The sequence below is a fragment of the Jaculus jaculus genome, chromosome 5 (genome assembly GCF_020740685.1).
Source record: "Jaculus jaculus isolate mJacJac1 chromosome 5, mJacJac1.mat.Y.cur, whole genome shotgun sequence".
Classification (NCBI taxonomy): domain Eukaryota; kingdom Metazoa; phylum Chordata; class Mammalia; order Rodentia; family Dipodidae; genus Jaculus; species Jaculus jaculus.
This window is the reverse complement of record NC_059106.1, coordinates 54,725,066-54,749,453: the sequence shown is the minus strand read 5'-3', so window position 1 is coordinate 54,749,453 and position 24,388 is coordinate 54,725,066. Positions and strand designations below refer to the sequence as shown.

The 24,388-nt window shown below is 47.6% G+C and overlaps 1 protein-coding gene and 1 long non-coding RNA gene across 3 annotated transcripts; one reads left to right on the top strand and one right to left on the bottom strand.

Annotated features, from left to right (window-relative positions):
* Window positions 1–397: 397 nt before the first annotated feature.
* Window positions 398–5,530, top strand: LOC123460771. The gene is made up of 3 exons (XR_006637189.1): window positions 398–656; window positions 1,262–1,366; window positions 4,720–5,530. It is a non-coding gene; the product is annotated as an uncharacterized LOC123460771 (long non-coding RNA).
* Window positions 5,531–11,611: 6,081 nt separating this feature from the next.
* Window positions 11,612–23,399, bottom strand: LOC101604254 (chymotrypsin like elastase 3B). 2 transcript variants are annotated; one of them, XM_045150829.1, is made up of 8 exons: window positions 23,360–23,399; window positions 20,417–20,502; window positions 16,848–16,945; window positions 16,571–16,705; window positions 15,283–15,419; window positions 14,624–14,766; window positions 12,402–12,590; window positions 11,612–11,629 (listed from the first exon to the last, which is right to left on the bottom strand). In XM_045150829.1, exons 1-8 carry the CDS (start codon window positions 23,397–23,399, stop codon window positions 11,612–11,614), a joined length of 846 nt encoding a protein of 281 aa, XP_045006764.1. The 2 variants fall into 2 exon arrangements, with proteins under 2 accessions (XP_045006764.1, XP_045006765.1); XM_045150830.1 differs by having other exon boundaries at window positions 12,402–12,554.
* Between the last annotated feature and the right edge of the window lie 989 nt (window positions 23,400–24,388).

Here is a 24,388-nt window from a genome sequence, read left to right as displayed (position 1 = left end):
TGGGCTGGCCTCGATCTTGTAGCAATCCTCCTGTTGGGATTACAGACGTGCGTCACCACGCCCAGCTCAGAGTTTCGGATGTTAACTCTCAGCGGTCCTCATATTCTACCCTCTCCAGTTACCGGGGGATCTACCCAAGGCCCCAAAGCTAGAAACATGGTGCAACGACTCGACACAGCAGCGGAAACCCCTGGTCGGGGCGTGGAGCTGAGTCAGACCCCACATCCCTCCGGGAGCGGCGCAGAGGGCCCAAGCAGGGCGCGGATCGGGTCACCCGGGCCCAGGAACCCTGCCCTCCACCCGCGCCGCAGCGAGGTCGGAGTCGCGCCAGGCCGAGCAGAGGCCGCGGGCAGAGGAAGCCAAGCATGGCAGTGCATGCCTTTAATCCCAGCACTCTGGAGGCAGAGGCAGGTGGCCGCGCGCGGGGAGGAGGAGGAGGAGAGGGAAGGATGGGGGACAGCGCTGACCTCCACGGGGCCACGCCGCAGACTCAGCGACCCCCGAGGACAAGACCCCCGATCCACAGACTGAGTCGGAGAGGGAGACCAAGGCTCTGGGGCGGGGCTTTTGTCCCACCCCGGAACCGGAAGTTGCCTTCGACAGTTGACAGCGGGACGGGGTCTCTCTGGGCCTCAGCGACGCTCCGCAGCTCTATGGTTCGTGACCCCGGGCGCTTTGGCCGACTTCTGTCCTGAGCCCTTTCTTCCGCGCGGTGGGTCGGTCGGGTGCAGCTCGAGTGGCTTCTTTATCTGGGAGAGGGTCTTTGTCTTCTGAGCTGTTGTTGGACCAGTTTAAAAAAGTGGGAGGAAGCCGGGCGTGGTGGCTCATTTCTTTAATCCCAGCACTCGGAAAGCAGAGGTAGGAGGAGCGCATGTTAGTTCGAGACCACCCTGAGAGGCTACATAGTGAATTCCAGGTCAGCCTGAGCTACAATGAAACCCTGCCTCAAGGGGAAAAAAAAAAAAAAAATCAGGAGATGTCTAGGAATTGAGGTACAGTACTCCTGGAGCCCTCCCTCGGGGAGTCAGCCCGCACCCTGTGGCCACACACTGGAGCTTTCGTGGCCCTGGCTGAGAACACGCGGCCTGAGAAAGCGAGTTGACTGCAGTACCACGCGGGGAAGGGTCACCCAGGGCAAGACACACCACAGTCCATTGACAGGCCCGCCTCAGTGTACCCAGATAACAGTGGGCATATGTCCATGGGGGGCACTGTGTATATAGGAAGCTAAATTTTATCCCCCTGTGCCTTTTCCTCCAAGACTTTCCAGTTGCCCACAAAGTAAGTACATCGCCTGATGGAGAAGAACTGAAGCTTTCAGCCAGACAGATCTGGAGTGGGAGCGCAGGTCAGAGGATTCATCCCAGTAAGCAGGAGGCCTGCCCACTTTGCCCTTAACCTGAAGGGGAAACAGCTTGGCTGTCAGGAAGCTCATCTCCTGTCTGCTTCCAACTGGTGGATCCAAGTGGGATGGGCTAGGATAGGCTTAGCAGTTAAGGCGCATGCCTGTGAAGCCCAAGGACACATGTTCAATTCTCCAGATCCCACCTTAGCCAGACACACAAAGGTGAGGCAAATGCAAGGTCTCACGTGCCCACTAGGTGGCCCTGGCGCACCAATTCTCTGTCTCTGTCTTTCACTCTCTCTAAAATGAAAAAGAAAGGAAAAACTTAAAAAGAGGGCTGGAGAGATGGCTTAGCAGTAAGCACTTATCTTTGAAACCTAAGGACCCAGGTTTGAGGCTCGATTCTCCAGTACTTACATAAGCCAGATGCATCTGGAGTTCATTTGCAGTGGCTGGAGACTATGATGTGCCCATTTCCTCTGTCTCTCTATCTCTCTCTGTCTGTAGTTGCTCTCAAATAAGTAAATTAAAAAAATATTTAAAAAAAACTTAAAAAGAGGATCACCTGACAGCCTTTTTGCTGGGTTAATAATGCCTCAGAGCTAACGTCCTTGTCCCCACTGCAACTGCTAGGTTGTAAACTCCTAGATGGCCCTACCTAAATGGTACTACAACTAGTGGTTCAAGAATCATGACTCTAGCCCTTTCTCTCGCCATGTCTCTGCCTCTTTCTCACTGTCAAATAAATGAATAAAAATTAAATTTTCAAAAAGGGGCTCAGTGATTAAGGCACATGCCTGCAAAGCCTAAAGACCTGGGTTCGATTCCCCAATACCTACATAAGCCAGATGCATCTAGAGGTTTTTGCAGTGACTAGAGGCCCTAGTGCACCCATTCTCTATCTACCTCTGTCTGCCTCTTTCTATCTCAAATGAATGAATAAATAAATAAATTGTTTAAAAGAATCATAGCCAGGCATAGTGGTGCACGCCTTTAATCCCAGCACTCAGGAGGCAGAGGTAGGAGAATTGCTGGAGTTTGAGACCACCCTGAGACTACATAATGAATTCCAGATCAGCCTGAGCTAGGAAAAGAAGAAGAGGAAGAAGAAGAAGGAGAAGGAGAAGGAGAAGGAGAAGGAGAAGGAGAAGGAGAAGGAAGAAGGAAGAAGGAAGAAGAAGAAGGAGAAGAAGAAGAATCATAACTCCATGTTGGAGATGTTGGTCTGTCATTCTGGCACTCCTGAGGCTGAGATAGGAGGATCATGAGCTTGAGGTCAGCCTAGGCTACATAATGAGACCCTGTCTCAAACAAACAAAAGGAACCAGGAGTCTTTGCTCCCATCTTTCCTTGCCTACCAGAGTAAGCGTTGCCCTGTTCATTTACTACAATCATGCTTTCCCCCTCCACCTCAGCCTGTCATTTTCCTGCCTATAAATTAAGAGAATGAGCTAGATCCAGGGCTTCCTGCTGTCTCAGAATTCTTGGAATGCTTTGGAAAACTGCATTTTATAGCAGTAGACATAAAAGTACATGTGTCAGGGCTGTTTGTAGGGTGACTATATTATTCAAGGTAAAATCCCCACTCCACTTCGCCTCACCTGTTCAGCCCGCCCCACCCTCCTGTTCACTCATCCCACTCCAGGCACACTAACCTTGTTATTTCGTAGAGCTGAAGTGCGCGTCTTCTCCTCCCGGGCTCGTCCTTACACGCAGTGCCCTTCCCTGAGGCCTGTTCACTCAGGTTCCGGCTCCAGTGTAGCCTCTCCAAATGCTACAGTCTTCGTACCCCATCCACCTGCCTCCACACGCACCATCCAGTCACTGTATACTCTGATGACAGCCACCAGCCACATGATGATGTTTTGAGCCATGATGGACCACACATATATGAGATTATGTCACCCAGCGACATAGTAGCCATCTTAGTTAGTGTGCTGTTTATACAAGGCTGAGAGAGGAGGCGGCCGATGAAAGCACCATGGTGGGAGTGACTGGGGGTGTAGGAATGGGAAGTACATGACTAGGGAGAAGTACACTCTAGTTGTTTAAGCAATGACACATTTCTCATTAAGAGAAGTACAGCTTGCCTGTTCAGACAGTGTCCACAAGGCCAAAGATCCTGTATGTTCTACTGTTATTAATACCATGTCCCATGTTCACAGCCCTGTGGGCAAGTGTGTGTGTGTGTGTGTGTGTGTACACACACTCGTGCACTTTTTATCAGTCTTCTTTTTATTTTTAAAATATTTATTTTTATTTGAGAGACAGAGAGAGAGAATGAGCGCACCACGGCCTCCAGCCACTGCAAACGAACTCCAGTCATATGTGCCACCTTGTGTAGCTGGCTTACGTGGTTACTGGGGAATTGAACCCGAGGCCTTAGGCTTTGCAGCCAAGTGCCTTAACCACTAAGCTATCTCTCCAGCCCTATTATTATTTGGTTTTTCGAGGTAGGGTTTCACTCTATCCAGGCTGACCTGGAATTCAGTATGTAGTCTCAAGCTGGCCTAGAACTCATGGTGACCCTCCTACCTCTGCCTCCTGAGTACTGGGATTAAAGGCGCGCGCCACCACGCCCAGCTCTGTCCTCTTTTGGGGGACAGGTCTTACAAAGTTGCCAAGGCTGGTCTTGAGTTTGGGAATTCCTCTGCCACAGTTAGACTGAGTTAGGCCAGGTTCCTCTGCCTGTCATGTCTGACACAATCCTCATAAGTGCTCAGCTAGCATTTCAGGTGTGTGTCACCAAGCCCTGCTGTGGTCTCAGCACTGAAAATTGAGTTGGTAGACATGGTGAATGGCGAGACAGAAACAGCTTGAATTTCATCATAAGGTCAATGTAGTAGACACCACCAGAGTCACAGCCATATTTTAACAAAGTTAGGCTTCCTCTCCCAGCAACGGCAAGTGCACACAAAGAAAATGTAGCATGTCTCCCAAGAGGAAGAAGCAGAGCTCTTGTGGAGTTTGGAGGAAGGCAGAATAGAGAAGTTGGAGTGTGGCACTGATACTGGTCCCATGGCAAATCTACCTGTGTGAAAGGGGTTAACATCTGGCTCGAGCTAAAACTTGGACTCATGATTCTGTTTCCTTGGACACAAAGTTAAGATAAATATAGGCTGTTGTGTTCATAAACCCTTTTCTGAAGCTCAGCACTGGGGTCAGAAATCTAGGCTGCTGCCTTGTCAGATATGGCTCCAACCCACCAGACAAGAGAAGGATATTCTCTTCCCACAGATGTGATTTCAAACAGCCAAGTTTCTGATGCTTTTAGAAAGCAAAGACTCTCAGTGCTGAGTCTTTGATATTAAAGGCTTTTCTTCCCTTCCTTCCTTCCTTCCTTCTTTCTTTCTTTTTCTTTTTTTTTTTTGTAGTATTGAGGATTGGACCCAGGGCCTTGCTGACTCTCTACAAGCCCTCTTCACCAAGCTACACCCCAACCCCACCAAAGGAAAGCTTGACAGACTCCCCCACGCTGAGAATCCTTGATGTCTCAAGCATCTAGATGTAAGAGCCACCGAGACATCCGCTCTGCCCACTCACTTGTGATCTGAGCTCCGCAGTGTCACCGTGGGTGTCTGTCCTTGCCCTTCCATTGTGTAGCTGGAGCACAGATGCTCTGAAGACTCAAACTTGCGCTCCTCCCCTTGGCTATCTGAGTATTGAAGCAGGGGTCCCCAAGGAATTGAGAGTTTCCCCAGGAATGCCATGCTGGGGAAAGGGAAAATGTGAAGCCTGAGAAGGAATTTGTCTCCTAGGAAGAGATTTCATACAGTTCTGACAACTTGCCAGACCTCCTTGTAGGAAAGACCGGAACCAAGACGATTGATTGGTAATGGGGGCAGGGGGCGACATCTTGGCAGGACTGCTTAGCTCTACACACCCCTTGCTTCCTATTTCAACCTAAAAACCTCATATCAGAACCTGAAGATGGACTAGGCAGAGGTAGGAGTCACTGGACCTCTTTATTTGTGCCTCCTCCCAATGTGGCCATGGTGGATAAACCCCCTTTCTCTGCTTTTCACTGTTACTTGTCTCTCACTCGGAATAGGTGGCTGTACCTAGCTTGTTAGGGCTTCTGGGATCCAGGTTCATATCCTTAAAAACTCTCGTAGTTGGAATTCTGGGCCTGGGAAGATGGCTCCGCTGTGAAAGGCAATTGTTTGCAAAGCCTTCCAGTTCAGGTTTGATTACCCAGTAACTATGTAAAACCAGATGCACAAAGTGCATGCATCTGGAGCCCATTTGCAGTGGCAAGAGGCCCTGGAGGTCTCTCTCTCTCTTCTCCCAAATAAATTAAAATATTTATTTAAAAACATAAGAAAGCCTGGCTTGCTGGTGCACACCTTTAGTCTCAGCACTTAGGAGGCAGTGGTAGGATTTCCATGAGTTCAAGGCCACCCTGAGACTACAATAATGAATTCCAGGACAGTCTGGGCTAGAGCTACCTTGAAAAACCAATAATAATAATAATAAGAGGAAGGGCTGGAGAGATGGCTTAGTGATTAAGGTGTTTGCCTGCAAAGCCAAAGGATCCTGGTTCAACTCTCTAGGACCCATGTAAGCCAGATGCACAAGGGGGCACATGTGTCTGGAGTTCGTTTGCAGTCGCTGGAGGCCCTGGCCTGGCATGCCCATTCTTTCTCTCTCTCAAATAAATAAATTAAATTAAATATTTAAAATAATAATAATAAGAGGAATGAGGCTGGAGGAATGGTTTAGCAGCTAAGGCACTAACCTGCAAAGCCAAAGGACCCAAGCTTGATTCCCAAGGACCCATATAAGCCAGACGCTCAAGGGGGCACATGATTCTGGAGTTTGTTTGCACCAGCTGAAGGCCCTGGCATGCCCATTCTCTCTCTATCTTCATCTTTCTCTCTCTCTCAACAAAATAATTTTTTTAAGAAAAATAAAAATATACTTCTGGGCTGGAGAGATGGCTTAGCAGTTAAGGCACTTGCCTACAGAGCCAAAGGACCCAGGTTCAATTCCCCAGGATCCACATAAGCCAAATATACAAGGTGGTGCATGTGTCTGGAGTTTCTTTTCAGTGGCTGCGGGTCCTGACGGGCCCATTCGCTCTCTCTATCGGCTTTTTTTTCCTCTCTCTCTCTCTCTCTCTCTCTCTCTCTCAGATAAACAAAATAAATTTAAAACTTCAAAAAAGTACATTCAGGAGACCCATATAGGAGTATTGCTATGAGTTTGAGACCACCCTGCAACTACATAGTGAGTTCTAGGTCAGCTTGGGCTAGAGAGAGACCCTACCTCAAAAAATATATAAATAAATAAAAAGGGAACTGAAGAGTTAACAGGGTTCCCTGAAAACCAGAGGGAACTAAAGAGTTAATAACTATCCCTAAGACTAGCCGGCCTTAAAGAAACATCAGAGGCATTCATCCCCAGATAAGCCTGACACCTCCCCTGATTGATGTACTCCCCTTAGCTCAGAAGGCCTTGAAGGTTCAGAAGCCATCTGGGTTATGCTCCCTTAGACGATTCTGGCTGAAGCAGCCTATTCTGAACAAGGACACAAACAGCTACAAGTTCCTTATCTACGGCACCTGGTACAGTCTGTTTATCTTGGATCCTCCTTAAAGGTTGAACCCCAGCCTGGCTCAGTGCTTCAACCTTCATCCTGCAGGAAGGCTGCTGACCCTCGTTGTTTCTCCCAATAAACTGCCTGTAGAGATCAAGTCCGGCGTTCTCTTTCACTTTTCTCTTACACTTTCCTTACAAGAATGAAGTGTGGACGTTACTCAAACAGTAACGTTGCTGGCTTTTCATGATGTAAAAACAAAGGAAAAATTGTTCACACTCTAATCTTTGTTCAAAAAGTAAGTTGTTGACTTTACAGGTTTTAAGCGATTTCAATGCTGGCATTTGGAGACTGAAAGGAAAAGGAAGATGGAATTTTTCATGAAATCTTTGGCAGTTGTAGGCAAGATTTCCTGCCTCTTTGCTGCCTACCTGTGGTGAGAAGGGGTCATAACAATTCCCAGTCTCCCTGAAGCTGGCCTGGGGCCACAGCACAGCAGTGGCGAGCTGCCCTTTATTCTGTAGCTGTTTTCAAAGTTACCCAAAGGCACTCTCCTGATCCACTGGGTGGGAGTGGGCCAGCCTTGGTAATATTTGTCTTGCATGTCACCAGATGCTGTGGTGTGACTCTAAGAATGATTAATGAATGAATGGTTCCAGAACTTTTTCCCTTCCTCCCCTGCTCTTCCTACCTCCCTCTCCTCTGCTTGACTGCCCCCTCCTGCCCTCACTCTGTCTCCAGTAAAAAAAGAGTTTGAGGCCACCCTGAGACTACAGAGTGAATTCCAGGTCAGCCTGGACTAGAGTGTGACCCTAACTTAAAAAAAAAAAAAAAAAAAAGGGCTGGAGAGATGGCTTAGCGGTTAAGCGCTTGCCTGTGAAGCCTAAGGACCCTGGTTCGAGGCTCGGTTCCCCAGGTCCCACGTTAGCCAGATGCACAAGGGGGCGCACGCGTCTGGAGTTCGTTTGCAGAGGCTGGAAGCCCTGGCGCGCCCATTCTCTCTCTCCCTCTATCTGTCTTTCTCTCTGTGTCTGTCGCTCTCAAATAAATAAATTAATTAATTAAAAAAAAAAAAAAGAAAAGAAAAAGAAAGGAAAGGGAAGGCCAGGCGTGTTGGTGCATACCTTTAATCCCATATTTAATCCCAGAGGAGAGGTAGGAGGATGGACATGTGTTCAAGGTCACCCTAAGAGTACACAGTGAATTCCAGGTCAGCCTGGTTTAGAGTGAGACTCTATCTCAAAAACCAAAACATGAAAATAAAGACACAAATTGAGATTGTGTCATTCTTTAAAAAAAAAAGCATTTTCTGTTCTTGGGTTGGAGAAATGTCTTAGTGGCTAAGACACTTGCCTGCAAAGCCTAAGGACCCAGGTTCAGTTCCCCAGTGCCCAGGTTCATTTGCAGGGTCTAGAGGCCCTGGTGTGCCCATTCTCTCTTTCTCAAATAAATAATTTACATTTACTGCTGTTTTCATCACTAACGGATTTGTTTTTTTATTTGGTACATTTGCTTTTTGACACAGGGCCTTGCTAGGTAGCCCAGGCTGGCCTTGAACTCCTTCATGCCTTCATCTCCAACGTGCTGTGATTATAGGCATGTGACACTGCCACTACCCCATGCCCAGCACATGCATATATTTTTAAAAACAAAAATAAAGCAGGCATTTTGGTGCACGTCTTTAATCCCAGAACTTGGGAGGCAGAGGTAGGAGGATAGCTGTGAGTTCGAGGCCACCCTGAGACTACATAGTGAATTCCAGGTCAGCCTGGACTAGAGTGAGACCCTATCTCAAAAAAAATGCAATATATTGTCATTGAATATTTGTATGAATCTCTAACAGCCTGGAGGAAGAACGCCAGAGTCACTTTATCAGTCAGGACAGGTCAAGTGCCTGCTGCTATTTACAAGCCATGCTCAACACCCGAATGGCTTATGAAAATCAGGTTTCGCTCTTGGCTGTGCTATGTGTTCATCAGGGCTTGGCAGAAGCTCTGCTCCACGTCTCCTCTCTCTGGGACCAGCAGCCTCCAGCTGCTGCAGCAAAGGGAAGGAGGTCCTGGACAGTTGCCCTATCTCTCTGAGCTTCATGTAGGCCAAGGCAAAGCAGATAGCCAAAGCCATTGAAGGGAGTGTAAGGCTCGGGAGTGACCAAGACCACGGAGACCGCTCTGAGGCAAAGATGGAAACTTTTATTCGGGAAGAACACGAGCTGCCAGGCCTGACTCTCAAGAGCGGAGCACAGGGCTGGAGAGATGGCTTAGCGGTTAAGTGCTTGCCTGTGAAGCCTAAGGACCCCGGTTCGAGGCTCGGTTCCTCAGGTCCCACGTTAGCCAGATGCACAAGGGGGCACACGTGTCTGGAGTTCGTTTGCAGAGGCTGGAAGCCCTGGCGCGCCCATTCTCTCTCTCTCCCTCTATCTGTCTTTCTCTCTGTGTCTGTCGCTCTCAAATAAATAAATAAATAAAATTTAAAAAAAAAAAAAAGAGCGGAGCACAGCCAACTTTGAGATTACGGATAGTGGGCTATGTAGAGCTCTTCAGTTGGGGGAAGGCGAGGAAGGGAAATAGCTAGGGTGTGAGACCACAACAGTGACCAGGTGGGAGATAAGGAGGCAGGAATCCTAGACCTGGGCATTATTGAGGAAGGAAGGGATGATGGCTGGGCGGTTCCTTGAGGAATGTGGATGACCCACTTCCTTAAATCCCTGTTGCCCTTCTGCTGTCCTCTGTGACTCCACTTTGTCCTGACCTAACAGGGAGCAGGCGAGAGCTATCTAACTATGTGTCTGTCCCCCAAGGAAAAGCAGCAAGGAATGGTGGATAGTTCAGTCCCCATCATGGTGACAACCTCTGGGAAGAGGTTCATGGGGCTGCCACCTAAACTGTAGCTATTATTTTATTTTATTCACTGACTGATTTATTTTTTTTCGCTTTTTAAGGCAAGGTCTCCCTCTAGCCCAGGCTGAGCTGCAATTCACGATGTAGTCTCATGGTGTCCTCAAACTCATGGCAATCCTCCTACCACTGCTTCCAGAATAATGGAATTAAAGGTGTATAGCACCATGCCTGGCACTTTTTAAATTTTTTTATTTTTATTTATTTATTTATTAGAGAGAGAAAGGATGGGTGCATCAGGGCCTTTAGCCACTGGGAACAAACTCCAGATGTATATGCCACCTTTGCATCTGGCTTACGTGGGTACTGGGGAATCGAACCTGGGTCCTTAGGCTTTGCAGGCAAGCGCCTTAACCGCTGAGCCATCTCTCAGCTCATCTTTTAAAAAATAAAAGCAAAATTATTTGCGGTGGCTGAAGAGATGACTTAGCAGCTTCCTGGGGCTACCTCCGTTTCTGTGCCACAGTCCTGCATCCTAAGACCTCCACAGTCCCACAGCAGCTCCCTTCTCTCTGGGCACCCTTCTTTTCTCATCCTCACTGGAGAAGGTTGACTCTGGCCTCATCTCTACAATTTAGATCTAAGGTTTTAGGAACAAGTCAGAAGGCAAGAAGGAAATCAATGGGCTGGGGAGATTGCTCAGAGGTTAAAGGCACTTGCTTGCAAAGCCTGCTAGCCCAGGTTCAAGTCCCTACACCCACGGAAAGCCAGATGTACAATGTGGTGCACGCACCTGGAGTTCGTTTGCAGGGGCAAGAGGCTCTGACACACCCATTTTCTCTCTCTTCTCTCACAAATAAATAGTATTTTTTTTTTTGGTCTCTTTCTCTCTCTTTTCTTTTTTTCTTTTTTTCTTTTTTTTTTTTATTTATTTGAGAGCGACAGACACAGAAAGAAAGGCAGATAGAGGGAGAGAGAGAGAATGGGCGCACCAGGGCTTCCAGCCTCTGCAAACGAACTCCAGACACGTGTGCCCCCTTGTGCATCTGGCTAACGTGGGACCTGGGGAACCAAGCCTCGAACCGGGGTCCTTAGGCTTCACAGGCAAGCGCTTAACCGCTAAGCCATCTCTCCAGCCCATCTCTCTCTCTTTTCTTCAAGGTAGGGTCTCGCTCTAGCCAAGGCTGACCTTGAATTCGCTATGTAGTTTCAGGGTGGCCTTGAACTCACGCCATCCTCCTACCTCAACCTCCTGAGTGCTTGGACTAAAGACGTGCACCACCACACGCAGCATAATTAGTATTTTTAAAAAACAGTGCCTCGGGGCTGGAGAGATGGCTTGGCTGTTAAGGCATTTGTCTGCAAAGCCAAAGGATCAGGTTCGACTCTCCAGGACCCGCATATGCCAGATGCACAAGAGGGCACATGCATCTGGAGTTCGTTTGCAATGGCTGGAGGCCCTGGCGTGCCCATTCTTCCCCTTCCTCCCTCTCTCTCTGTCTCTCTCTCTCTCTCTCTTTATCTCCCTCTTTCTCTCTCATAAATAAATAAATAAATAGAATGAAATGAAATAAAACAGTGCCTCGGCCAGGCATGGTGGCACACACTTTTAATCCCACCACTCGAGAGGCAGAGTTAGGAGAATCACTGTGAGTTTGAGGCCAGCCTAGTACTACACAGTGAGTCCCAAGTCAGCCTGGGCTAGAGTTGAGACCCTACCTAGAAAAAAAAAAAAAAAAGAAAAAAAGAAAAGAAAAGAAAAAGAAAAAAATAGTGCCTACTTTTAAAAAAGAAGGAAATCGACACAGAAAGACTCAAGCTGGGAGTTTCTGAGGGGTCTTTATTCTTTATGAAGGAGGTGGGGTCAATACTGCCTGCTGGGTCTTGCTTCTAGTGGCTTGCCATGGTCTGGAAAAGAGCAGGGATGGGGAAGACAGAAATGTTGAGTTAGGAGGATGGTTCTGGAACTGAAAGGGACTGGGCTCAATACCTAGCCCTGCTACTCATTAGCCATGTGTCCCTAGGGATGTGACTTGACTTCTCTGAGCCTTACTTTCCTGTCTCCATAGAGATACCTCACCGGGTTTGTATGTGTGTGTGTGTGTTTGAAGCAGGATCTCACTCTATCCCAGACTGACCTGAAATTCACTCTGTAGCCCAGGCTGGCCTCTAACTCATGGCAGTCTTCCTATCTCAGCCTCCCATGTGCTGGGATTAAAGGGCTGAGCTACTGCTCCCAGCAAGGGGGTTCTTGATTAAACTTATTAGCCAGGTTTTCACCATAGTGAATCTACAAATTGTAGCCAGTATAGTTATCATGAGGAGCAGTCATCAGTTTGGACCACCTACCCCCAGGAAGATCTATGCTGTCACTGGAGATTAAGCACCCCATCATGTCTCCCACCACCCTTCATCGTTTTTGTACATTTTGCCAACTGTCCCCCACCAAGTGGCCCCTTATCTGGCATATCTCTCTTAGCCTCAAGAACAAGGAAGGGCTTGGGCCAGGACAACAATTCTCAACATCTGTTGGATTCAGGAAGTGTAGTTGCAATTCAAAGCTCCAAGAAACACTCCCAAGCCCTCAGCATGTCCCCAAGGTCCCCATCCTGGCCCTTCTCATAGTCTGGGAATTTCCCCTGAAGTCCTTGGCCAGGCCCCGGACCCTTCACGGCCTCACCTCCTCAATCCAGTCATTGAAGGCCGAAACTCGCGTGAATACCGTGGGCTTCTTCCGGGTGTTGCAGCCCAAGGAAGAAACAAAGCTGGTCACACCATGGACCTGCCAGGTGCCATCCCCAGCAGGGCAGTTGAGGGGTCCTCCAGAGTCACCCTGTAACAGCCAGGGAGGGTGTTGGTTGAGCCATATCTTTGGTTGAAGGAATTTTGGAGAAATTCACATGGTATTGACTTCTCTGGACATCAGTTTATAAAACAACACCTGACTTCTAAGATTGTGTGATTAAAAGACTATGATATATGGGTGCTGGAGAGATAGCTTAGCGGTTAAGGTGCTTGCCTGAAAAGCTTAAGAACCTAGGTTTGATTCCCCAGAACCCACATAAGCCAGATGCACAAGGGGCGCATGCGTCTGGAGTTTGTTTGCAGTGGCAGGAGGCCCTGATTTGCCCATTCTCTCTTTCTCTCTGCCTCTTCCTCTGTCTCTCTCACTCAAATAAATAAATAAATAATTTTTTTTTTTTTTAAAAAAGCAGACTATGGCCAGGCATGGTGGCACACATCTTTAATCCCAGTACTTGGGAAGCAGAGGTAGGTGGATCACCGAGAGTTCAAGGCCAACCTGAGACTACATAGTGAATTCCAGGTCAGCCTGGACTAGAGTGAGACCCTACCTCAAACTCCCCCCCAATAAAAAGCAGACTATGATATATAAAAATAGTACAGCACCTGGTGGAGGTGGCACGTGAGAAACGGCCCTTCCTGCCATGGGTGCCATAGTTAACTTTTTTCTTTGTTTTTATTTTTAAAATACACACATACACAATACATACATGAATACATACATACATACATACATACATACATACATACAACATACATGAGAATGTGCATATCAGGTCCTCTTGCCACTGCAAATGAACTCCAGATATATGCACTACTTTGTGAATCTGCCTTTACATGGGTACTGAGGAATTGAACCTTGCCTTTAATCACTGACCCATCTTCACAGCCTTTCTCAATTAAAAAAAAAAATTAAAGCATGGTGTATGATGTATGTGTGAATATAAGTACATGTGTGCCACAGCGCATGTGGAGGTCAGAGAACAACCTTGGGTTGGTCCTTGCCTTCTACTCGGCTGTGAGACAGGGTCTCTGTTCAGAGCTGTAGTTGCCGGGGTAGCTTGCCCTTGAGCGTCAGGATTCTACGGTCTCCACCTCCCTTCTTTCTGCAGGCAATGCTGGGATTACAAGCATTCATGCTCTATATAGGTCCAGCTTTATGTGGAGTCCAGGGACCTGAATTCAGATCATCAGGCTCATATGTAAGTGAAAACCCACTGAGCCACCTTCCCCATCCTTTTGTTTGTTGGTTTGTTGTGTTTTTGTGTTTGTTTTTTTTTTCCCCAAGTAGGATCTCACTCTAGCCCATGCTGACCAGGAACTCACTCTGTAGTCCTAGGCTGGCCTGGAACTTACAGCAATCCTCCTATCTCTACCTCCCAAGTGCTGGGACTAAGGGCATGTGCCACCATGCCTGGACTTTTTTTATTGTTTGCGACAGGGTCTCATCATGTAGCTTAGGCTGACCTTGAATTCCGCACCCTGCTTGCTGCCTTAGCCTCCTCGGTGCTGGGAGTGCAGGCATACACGGTTTCACCCAGCTCTCCTTAGCTTGCTCTTTATTATTCACACTCAGAATACAATGAGCGTATCCTGCATGTTTAATTATGACTTCAGAGCCACGGAGGATGTGGTTGGGATGTAGCTCAGTGGGCAGAGTGCTTTTCTAGCATGCTTGAGGTCCTAGGTTCAGTCCCTAGCACTGTGTAAACCAGGTATGGTGGCACATGTCTGTAATCCTAGCACTCTGGAGGTGGAGGCAGAAGAATTGGAACTTCAAGGTCATGCTCAGCTACGTAGTGAGTTCAAGGCCAGCCAGCCTGGGATACATGAGACCTTGTCAAAAATAAATAAATAGGGGTGGGAGGGATGGCTTAACAGGTTCGATCCTTCAAGACCCACATTAGCCAGATGTTCAAGGAGGTGGGGGTGAAGTGTCTGGAATTTGTTTGCAGTGGCTGGAGGCCCTGGTGCGCCCATTCTCTCTATCTCTCTGTGTCTCTCTCTTCCTCCCTCTTTCTCCATCAAATAAATAAAAAATTAAATAAATAAGTAGGGTCTTGCCCACCGTGCCACCTCGGCAGGTGTTAGGTGACTCACGTTGCAGCCAGACTCTTTGTCCCCGCCGGCGCACACCATGGTGCTCTTCACAGAAAAGCCCCACCAGTCCCACCTGGAGCAGTGTTTGTAGTCCACCACGGGCAGCAGGGCCTGCTGCAGCTTGTCAGGGAGAGGACCGTTGGCTGCAGGGACAGAAAGCACCACGTGGAGAATCCAGGCTGCAGGGTTCGGGGCCCAAAAGTGGAAGCTTACAAGGCACCCGGCTTGCCGGGCGTGGTGGCGCACGCCTTTAATCCCAGCACTCGGGAGGCAGAGGTAGGAGGATCGCTGTGAGTTCAAGGCCACCCTGAGACTACATAGTGAATTCCAGGTCAGCCTGGGCTAGAGTGAGACCCTTACCTCAAAAAACCAAAAAAAAAAAAAAAAAAAAAAAAAAAAACACCCAGCTCTGCTGGCCCAGTGGGGGACTATACAGTCCTACACGCTTCGTGGTCTGCGACATTCCCAGCCCCAGGGACACAACAGACACTCCAGAAGGCTTGGTTGAACATAGTCACACTTGGGAGGACGGTGGCAGAGGCTGCAGCTGGAGAGGAGTGGGTCAAGGCCCATTCCGAGTGTGACCTTCTTCCACCTCCCTCCCCAGACCCTGACCTTCTACCCCTGTCACTGTGCCCAGAGAAAGAGGTCACACGTACTGTAGAGGCGGCCCCAGCCGCTGATGTAGCAGGGTGACTCATTAGGCAGGATGTCACCGGCAGGAGGGAGGCAGGCAAGCTGGACGTGGTCTCCCAGCTGGGCGCTTCTAGAGAGCTTGATGAGGGCGATGTCATTGCTGGGGAGGACAGAAGAGTCACTCAGAGCCTGAGCCTCCTTCTGGATCACCTCATACCTCCTGGCCTTTGATCAATCTAGGTAGTTTTCAGCTCTGGGGACCAATGCATCTTGACCTCAAGATCTCTTCAATTATTTTATTTTATTTTCATTTATCCATTTGACAGAGAAAGAGGGAGAGAGAGTGAGAGAATGGGCACTCCAGGGCCTCTAGATACTGAAAACGAACTCCAGACGCATGTGCCCCCTGTGCATCTGGCTAATGTAGGCCCCGAAGGATCGAACCTGGGTCCTTTGACCTTGCAGGCAAACGCCTTAACCACTAAACCATCCCTCCAGCCCTTTTATTTTATTTTATTTTATTTGTTTTTTCAAGGTAGGGTCTCGCTATAACTCAGGCTGACCTGGAATTCACTATGTAGTCTCAGGGTGGCCTCAAACTCATGGCGATCTTCCTACCTCTGCCTCCTGAGTGCTGAGATTAAAGGTATGTGCCACCATGGCCGGCTCTCAAAACCTTTTAGTGATAGAGATGCACCCATGTGAGGAGCCAAAGATTGTCTTCCTGACCTTCACAACCACCCAGGAAGCCGGCTTTGTGACTACCCCTGACAGCCAGCAACACTGCCACCAGGGAAGAGCAATGCTCAGCCGAGGCCACCTGGAGGGTGAGTGCCAGAGCCTGATTTGCAGGCCACAGTGTCCCTAAGATGTTGTGTGTGGGATGGACGAACCCTTGGGTTTGGGAGAACATTGCCTGATGAGCCCTGGGTTGGGGGCTCCTGCTCCTCTCTGCACCTTGCTGCCTCGTTTGTAGGAGAGAAGATTGGCATTGAAGATCTCTAAAGGCTTTGCTGAGCTGGGCATGGTGGGTCATGACTGTAATCTCAGCATTCGGGAGGGTGAGCGTGGAGGGTTGCAGCAAGTTTGAGGTTAGACTGGGCTCCTTAGTGAGTTCCAAGCCAGCTGGGCTACAATGGGATTCCCAGTCTCCAAAGAAAAAGGAGGAAGAGGAAGAAGAAGGCAGTTCTGTTGGCTCCAATCTGTGACACAGGCCGAAGTAGCATCCCTGGGGGCATCTTCTTGGGCAGGCTTGGAACACCAGAGGGAGAGTGGAGGAGCCTCTGGCCTTGGGCCTGACAGTTCACTTACCCACAGCTTACACAGTTGGGATTCCACTTGGGGTGCACGAAGAGGTCCTCGCCATTGATGGGGATCACCTGCTCGGGGCCCTCCTCCACGGAGCGGTCATACTCGCCCAGCACCACCTGGTAGGTGAGGGACGTCCTGCAGGGACAGCAAAGTCAGTTGGCGCCTGTGGCCAGCCTCCCTCCTCACCCACTGTTCCTAACTGCGTGGGTTTCATGCAGTGGCAGCAGCTGGGGTAGGGACAAGGATAGCTGGGGCAAGGACAGGTGGTGGCACTCACGAGATGCAGTGGCCCGCAGTCAGAACCCAGTCAGGGGCGATGAGGCTGCCACCACAGGTGTGGCGGAAGGTCCCATCCTTCTCATACTGCAGAGAGACCTGGTGGCCAAGGAGAAAGGAGCTGGAGAGGCCTGGGATGGTTATGGGTCACCACAAATGGTGTTGTGGGTCATGTACTTCACAACTCTAGAAGGTACCATTCACACAGAAAAATGAAATACACAGAGCAAAACCTACATAGCAGACTGTGTTGGCCCTATCACTTTTCCAATGGGAATATATATACATACATATATATATATACATTTTTTTTGAGGTAGGGGCTCACTCTAGCCCAGGCTGACCTGGAATTCACTATGTAGTGTCAGGGTGGTCTTGAACTCATGGCGATCCTCCTACCTCTGCTTCCTGAGTGCTGGGATTAAAGGTGTGCGCCACCACGCCTGGCTGGCATCATATTTTGATTTGCCAAAAAGTCCTCACCCCAGGCTTGATGACCTTTCTGAGGACCTCAAGACTCTGATTTCTGGGGCATCCCCAAACCTTCTTGCGAGCTGCATGAGACCCCTGTTCTCTCAGTCCCCCTCCCCAGCCCCCGGCTGCATTCTCCTGAACCTTTGCGCTTCCAAAGCCTCTAGGATTTGCTACAGCATGACTCACCTTGAGTCCTCTGCCTTATTCTTTTTCTCTTCCCTACACACTTCAGAAACTCAACCAGCCAGGAATGGTGGTGCACACCTGTAATCCCAGCACTTGGGAGGTGGAGACAGGAGGATCAGGAATTTAAGGCCAGCCTGGGTTACCTGAGACCTTGCCTCTAAAAGCAAAAGCTCCTTGTAGATCAAAGATTGGTCTCCTGTCACCCACAGGCCAAGTCAGCTTGGGCCCCTTTACATATAAAGACACCCTGGTTCATCTTCATACACATTCCTTAGGTTGACTGTGCACTGTCCATGTGACAATGGTGGGTTAAATCACGATTATCGCCATCATAAGGCCAGAAGAGACTATCGGATTTATGCCCTGTCCTTCCAGAGCAAGCTTGTTATTACCCATTCCACTCAATCCTTCTGTGATGATGGAACTGTTCTCTAACATGGTGGCCACCAAACTTTTGTGGCTATTGGGCACTGGAAATGTGGGGGCACTTTAACATTATTTAATTTATCTAATTTTTTCTTTTCTTTAAAAAAACTTTTATTTATTTTTTTTTTATTTTCACAATTTTATTAACATTTTCCATAATTATAAAAAATATCCCATGGTAATACCTCCCCCCCCCGCCTTTCCCCTTTGAAATTCCATTCTTCATCATATTACCTCCCCATCTCAATCATTGTACTTACATATATACAATACCAACCTATTAAGTACTCTCCTCCCTTCCTTTCTCTTCCCTTTATATCTCCTTTTTAGCTTACTGGCCTCTGCTACTAAGTATTTTCCTTCTCATGCAGAAGCCCAATCATCTGTAGCTAGGATCCACATATGAGAGAGAACATGTGGCGCTTGGCTTTCTGGGCCTGGGTTACCTCACTTAGTATAATCCTTTCCAAGTCCATCCATTTTTCTGCAAATGTCATAACTTCATTTTTCTTTACTGCTGAGTAGAACTCCATTGTATAAAATGTGCCACATCTTCACTATCCACTCATCAGTTGAGGGACACCTAGGCTGGTTCCATTTCCCAGCTATTATAAATTGAGCAGCAATAAACATGGTTGAGCATGTACTTCTAAGGAAATGAGATGAGTCTTTAGGATATACACCTAGGAGTGCTATAGCTGGGTCATATGGTAGATCAATCTTTAGCTGTTTTAGGAACCTCCACACTGATTTCCACAATGGCTGGACCAGATTGCATTCCCACCAGCAGTGTAGAAGGCTTCTTCTTTTTCCACATCCCTGCCAGCATTTATGATCATTTGTTTTCATGATGGTTGCCAATCTGACAGGAGTGAGATAGAATCTCAATGTAGTTTTAATCTGCATTTCCCTGATGACTACTGACGTAGAACATCTTTTTAGATGCTTATATGCCATTCGTATTTCTTCTTTTGAGAACGCTCTATTTAGCTCCATAGCCCATTTTTTGATTGGCTTGTTTGATTCCTTATTATTTAACTTTTTGAGTTCTTTATATATCCTAGATATTAATTCTCTATCAGATATATAGTTGGCGAAGAGTTTTTCCCATTCTGTAGGTTGCCTCTTTGCTTTTTTCACTGTGTCCTTTGCAGGGCAAAATCTTTGTAATTTCATGAGGTCCCAGCGGTTAATCTGTGGTTTTATTGCCTGAGCAATTGGGGTTGTATTCAGAAAGTCTTTGCCAAGACCAATATGTTGAAGGGTTTCCCCTACTTTTTCCTCTAGCAGTTTCAGAGTTTCAGGTCTGATGTTAAGGTCTTTAATCCATTTGGACTTAATTCTTGTGCATGGAGAGAGAGAGAAGAATCTATTTTCATCCTTCTACAGATATATATCCAGTTTTCAAAACACCATTTGCTGAAGAGGCTGTCTTTTCTCCAATGAGTATTTTTGGCACTTTTATCGAATATCAGGTGGCTATAGCTACCTGGACTTACATCTGGGTCCTCTATTCTGTTCCACTGATCTACATGTCTGTTTTTGTGCCAGTACCACGCTGTTTTTGTTACTATGGCTCTGTAGTATAAGTTAAAATCAGGTATGGTGATACCACCAGCCTTACTTTTGTTGCTCAGTATTATTTTAGACATTCTAGGATTTTTGTGATTCCAAATGAATGTTTGGATTGTTTTTTCTATTTCCATGAAGAATGCCTTTGGAATTTTGATAGGGATTGCATTAAATGTGTAGATTGCTTTTGGTAAGATTGCCATTTTCACAATATTGATTCTTCCAATCCGGGAACAAGGGATGTTTCTCCACTTTCTAGTGTCTTCTGCAATTTCTCGCCTGAGTGTTTTAAAGTTCTCATTGTAGAGATTCTTTACTTCCTTCGTTAGGTTTATTCCAAGGTACTTTATTTATTTATTTATTTTTGATGCAATTGTGAATGGGAGTGATTCTCTGATTTCATCCTCTGTGTGTTTGTTGTTAGCATATATATTTTTGGTTTTTCAAGGTAGGGTCTTACTCTAGCCAAGGCTGGCCTGGAATTCATTTGTGTAGTCTCATGGTGGCCTCAAACTCGCCACAATCCTCCTACCACTGCTTCCTGAGTGCTGGGATTAAAGGCGTGGGCCACCATGCCCGTTTTTGTTATTGTTGTTTGTTTGTTTGTTTTGTTTTGTTTCACTATGGCCTTTTTCTAGAATTCAAGAGGCCTATAAATGAAAACTTTCTCCTAAATATAGCCCCTGAAATTCTACTGTTCTTGAGCTAACCCTTACGGAATCCACTTTTAAATTGCAACTATCTCAACCAGGGTCATAGATTTGACAGGCAAAACCTCCAGTGAATGCCGTGTCCAGGGGTTGATTGGCCTTTGAAAGCCAAAGCGGATACTGGAAAGGAAGTGATGCTATGCAATCAGTCCCTGGGGTCCAGAACCACAATGGGAGTGAGAGTAGGGAGAATTGCTCCTACCTGCCAGGACCAGCTGTAGGGAACCGCATCCTCGCCATTGACCACGCGGCTGGAGTTGTTGAAGGAAGGCCGGCCACAGCCTGAGGCTAGAGGAGTCAAGAAAGGGAATCAATCAGCCGGAAGAAAAGAGGAGCATTAGCTGTGTTCAGACTGGCTGTATGAGCAAACTCCTCTCCCTCTCTGGACCACATAGAAGCTAGTATTTACTGTATATACTATGCTCATCAAGCTGCCCAGTAAGCACTTCTCTTAATGTTCATACCTATATATTATTGCTACTCTCACTTTTGGTAGAGAACCTTTTCAGATGGCAGTGACCTTGGGATGACTCAGAAGGCATCATGGTGCTGGGAAGAAGTGACAGGAGTGCTCAGCACTGCAATATCTCTATCACAACTTCCAAGGCTCAGGGTCTTTTGGGGAAGAGGTGGTGAAAAGAATGTAAGAGCCAAAGGAAGGGTAGGACTCCTTAGAACGTGCTCCCCCAGACACAAAATTACCTGGATGTCCATAACCTCACAGTGCCTGAAACTACCACATAAGACCATCATAATAGGAGGAAAAGATCATGACATCAAAGTAAAAGAGAGACTGATTGAGAGGAGGAGAAGATATGATGGAGAATGGAGTTTCAAAGGGAAAAGTGGGGAGAGGGAGGGCATTACCATGGGATACTGTTTATATTCATGGAAGTTGTTAATATAAAAAATAATAATAATTTTAAAAGTCAAAAAAAATAAATAAATAAAAGAAGCTAGCATTTAGGCTAGAGCAGGCTCCCCAGAGTCCCGGGAATGCGGATCCTCTTTCACTGTGAGGATTGAAGACTGAGAATCGTGTCTGCACACAGCCACAGCTACGGGTCTGGGGAGATGGCTCAGGAGTTAAAGGTGCTTGCTTGTAAAGCCTACCACTCACAGTTCAACTTCAGCCACTCATGCAAAGCTGGACCCCAAAAGTGGTATCTAGTGTTCTGTTTGCAGTGGCAAGAGGTCCTGATACGTACGCACACACACGTGTACACACATAACACACAATTTTTCTTTTTAAAAAACTCTAATATTATTTATTTGACAGAGAGAGAGGCAGATAGAGACAGCATGAGGGCTCCAGGGCCTCTAGCCACTGCAAGTGTGCTCCAGAACGGTGTGCCACCTCGTGCCTCCAGCTTTACGTGGGTACTGGGAATGTTTTTCGAGATAGGGCCTCACTCTGGCCCAGGCTGACCTGGAATTCACTATGTTGTCTCAACGTGGCCTCGAACTCACAGCGATCCTCTTACCTCTGCCTCCCGAGTGCTGGGATTAAAGGCATGCACCACCACTCCTGGCCCAAATAGTATTTGAAAGCTGGATGTGGTTGCTCACACCTGTAATCCCAGCACTCGGGAGGCAGAGACAAGAGGATTGGACACAAGTTCAAGGCCAATTTGGGCTACAGGGTTAGACCTTGTCTCAAAAAAATGCAAACAAACAAACAAACACAATTACAAACAACAAAAAAGTGACAGCTTGGAGCTGGAGAGATGGCTTAACAGTTAAGGTTCAATTTCCTAGTACTGTGTGAAGCCAGATGCACAAGGTTTCAGCATGGAGTTTGTTTGCAGTGGCCAGAGGCCCTGGTGCACCCATACTCATTCTCTCTCTCTGTCTCTCTCTCTCTGCATGTATGTATGTATGTATCTCTCTCCTTGTAAATAAGTAATTAAAGTATTTTTAAGAAAACAGGCTGGGTGTGGTGGTGCACACCTTTAATCCCAGCCCTTAGGAGGCAGGGATAGGAGGATCACCATGAGTTCAAGGCTATCCTAGAATTACAGAGTGAGTTCCAGCTCAGCCTGTGCTGGAGTGAGACCCTACCTTTTAAAAACAAAACAAGCAGCTGGACGTGGTGGTGCACACCTTTAATCCCAGCACTCGAGAGGCAGAGGTAGGAGGATCGCCATGAGTTCAAGGCCACCCTGAGATGACAGAGTTAATTCCAGGTCAGCCTGGACCAGAGTGAGACCCTACCTCAAAAAACAAAAACAAAAACAAAAAACAAAAAACCCATAGCTGGCTAGAGAGATGTCTCAACTGTTAAGGTACTTGCCTGCAAAGCTTAACAACCCTGGTTTGATTTCCCAGTACCGACATAAAGCCAGATGCACAAAGAGATGCATGTGTCTACAGTTCATTTGCAGCAGCTGGAGGCCCTGACATCCATTCTGTCTTACTTTCTCTGTTTGCATCTCTCTGCTTGAAAATAGCAATTTTAAAAAACCAGGGGCTGGGGAGATGGCTCAGCAGTTAAAGGTGCTTGCTTGCAAAGCCTGATGGCCTTGGTTCAATTTTCTAACCACCTGTGTAAAGCCATGTAAAGAGGTAGAGGTAGGAAGTTCATTGTGAGTTCAAGGCCACCTTGAGACTACATAGTGAATCACAGGTCAGAGCAAAATTAAAAGAAAAAGCCTTTAGCATCCTGCCCAGCAAAGAGTAAGTGCTCAATAAATGTCGTTACCATTATTGTCCAAGGGAAGCTATGTGAAGGAGTTGGCATTGAGCATGACAGAAGACAGAAAAAGGCTAGGCCACAGACATGGTGCTTTCTGGAGGGAGTAAGAGCTGGAGTGTTGAGCAGAGGAGTGGAAATTTGAACTCAAGTCTCAAGTCCCAGAGCCCAGACCCTTTCCCGGGTGACTGTCCACTGCCCCCTCCAGCTTTCCCACCACAGTCCCACGGGGCTCCCGGTCTTTCTCCAGACCTGACTCAGCCACAGCTGGTCTCTTCCTCCTGCCCCAGCACCCAGCTGAAGCCCCCACAATCATGCCTCAGGTTTAAACTGAGGCCCTTTTCTTACGGACTCAGGTGTAGCTTAGGTGCCACCCAGGAGGCCCGAGTTAGAGGTCAGAGTCTCCTAGGCCAGTGGAGCACAGGGGACAGGAGGCACAGGTTGGGAGCTTACCAATGGCCACAAACAAGAGGGGACTCAGCAGCCAAAGCATGGTGAGCTTTCGGGTGATAGGAATGAGAGGCAGAGCCCGAGGCTATAATATAGTGCTGCAGTCAGGTGGAGGGGGTCAGACTGGGCACATTCAGCAACAGGTGGTAGAATACCAGCTCTCCCATGACCCAAGGCCACGTGGAGAGGAAGGAGTAACAGCCAGTGGAAGGACCCAGGGTTCCCTCCAACGTGGGACTGCGCAGCTGGGTGATAATAAGGATATGGGGGAAAGGTTACATAGGAGCAGGCCAGCCTCCCCCAGGAATGACTGTGGTACTAGGGATGCTCAGGCAGGGCTGGATTCAAATCCTGGCTCTTTGAAAACCTCTTCCATGTAGACCAGATAACAGAAAGCTGAAAAAAGCGATGCTGCATGAACTCCATGGGAGAGAGAGAAATCACCAGTGTAAATTTAAAAACAAAAAACAAAAAACAGTGGATACTGCAAGCCTTGTATTTGGCCAGCCAGGCCAAATGAGCCTTCAGGTGCAATCGTGGCATGTCTGTTATGGGGGAAACCAACACTTTCTAATTGGATTGGAGGTCCTCCATGGGAGGTAACACATGCCTGACACTGAAAACCTATGACGGGGTAGTCATGAGCCGTAGGAGTATAATGCTACTGGTGTCTGGCTAAATGTATATACTATACTCACCAAACAACCCAGTAAGCACTTCTCTTAATGTTCATATCCCTATATTAATGCTACTCTCATTTTTGGTTAGAGAAGTCTCTTTTTTTCAGATGACAGTGACCTTGGGATGACTCAGAAGGCACCATGGTGCTGGGAAGAAGTGACAGGAGTGCTCAGCACTGCAATATCTCTATCACACCTTCCAAGGCCCAGGGTCCATTGCAGAAGTGGTGGAGGAAGCAATGTAAGAGCCAAAGGAAGGGTAGGACTCCTTTCAACATGTTCCTCCAGACACAAAATGGTCTGGATATTTGTGACCACACAGTGTCTGACACTACCTACACAAGACCATCAT

Excerpts from the sequence above, each read along its gene's own strand:
- LOC101604254 (XM_045150829.1), bottom strand. The coding sequence starts at position 23,399 with ATGCTTTGGCTGCTGAGTCCCCTCTTGTTTGTGGCCATTG. Across the intron at positions 20,503-23,359 it reads CCTCTTGTTTGTGGCCATTG|CCTCAGGCTGTGGCCGGCCT; the intron begins GTAAGCTCCCAA and ends TGACTCCTCTAG. Across the intron at positions 16,706-16,847 it reads ACTGCGGGCCACTGCATCTC|GACGTCCCTCACCTACCAGG; the intron begins GTGAGTGCCACC and ends CTGTCCCTGCAG.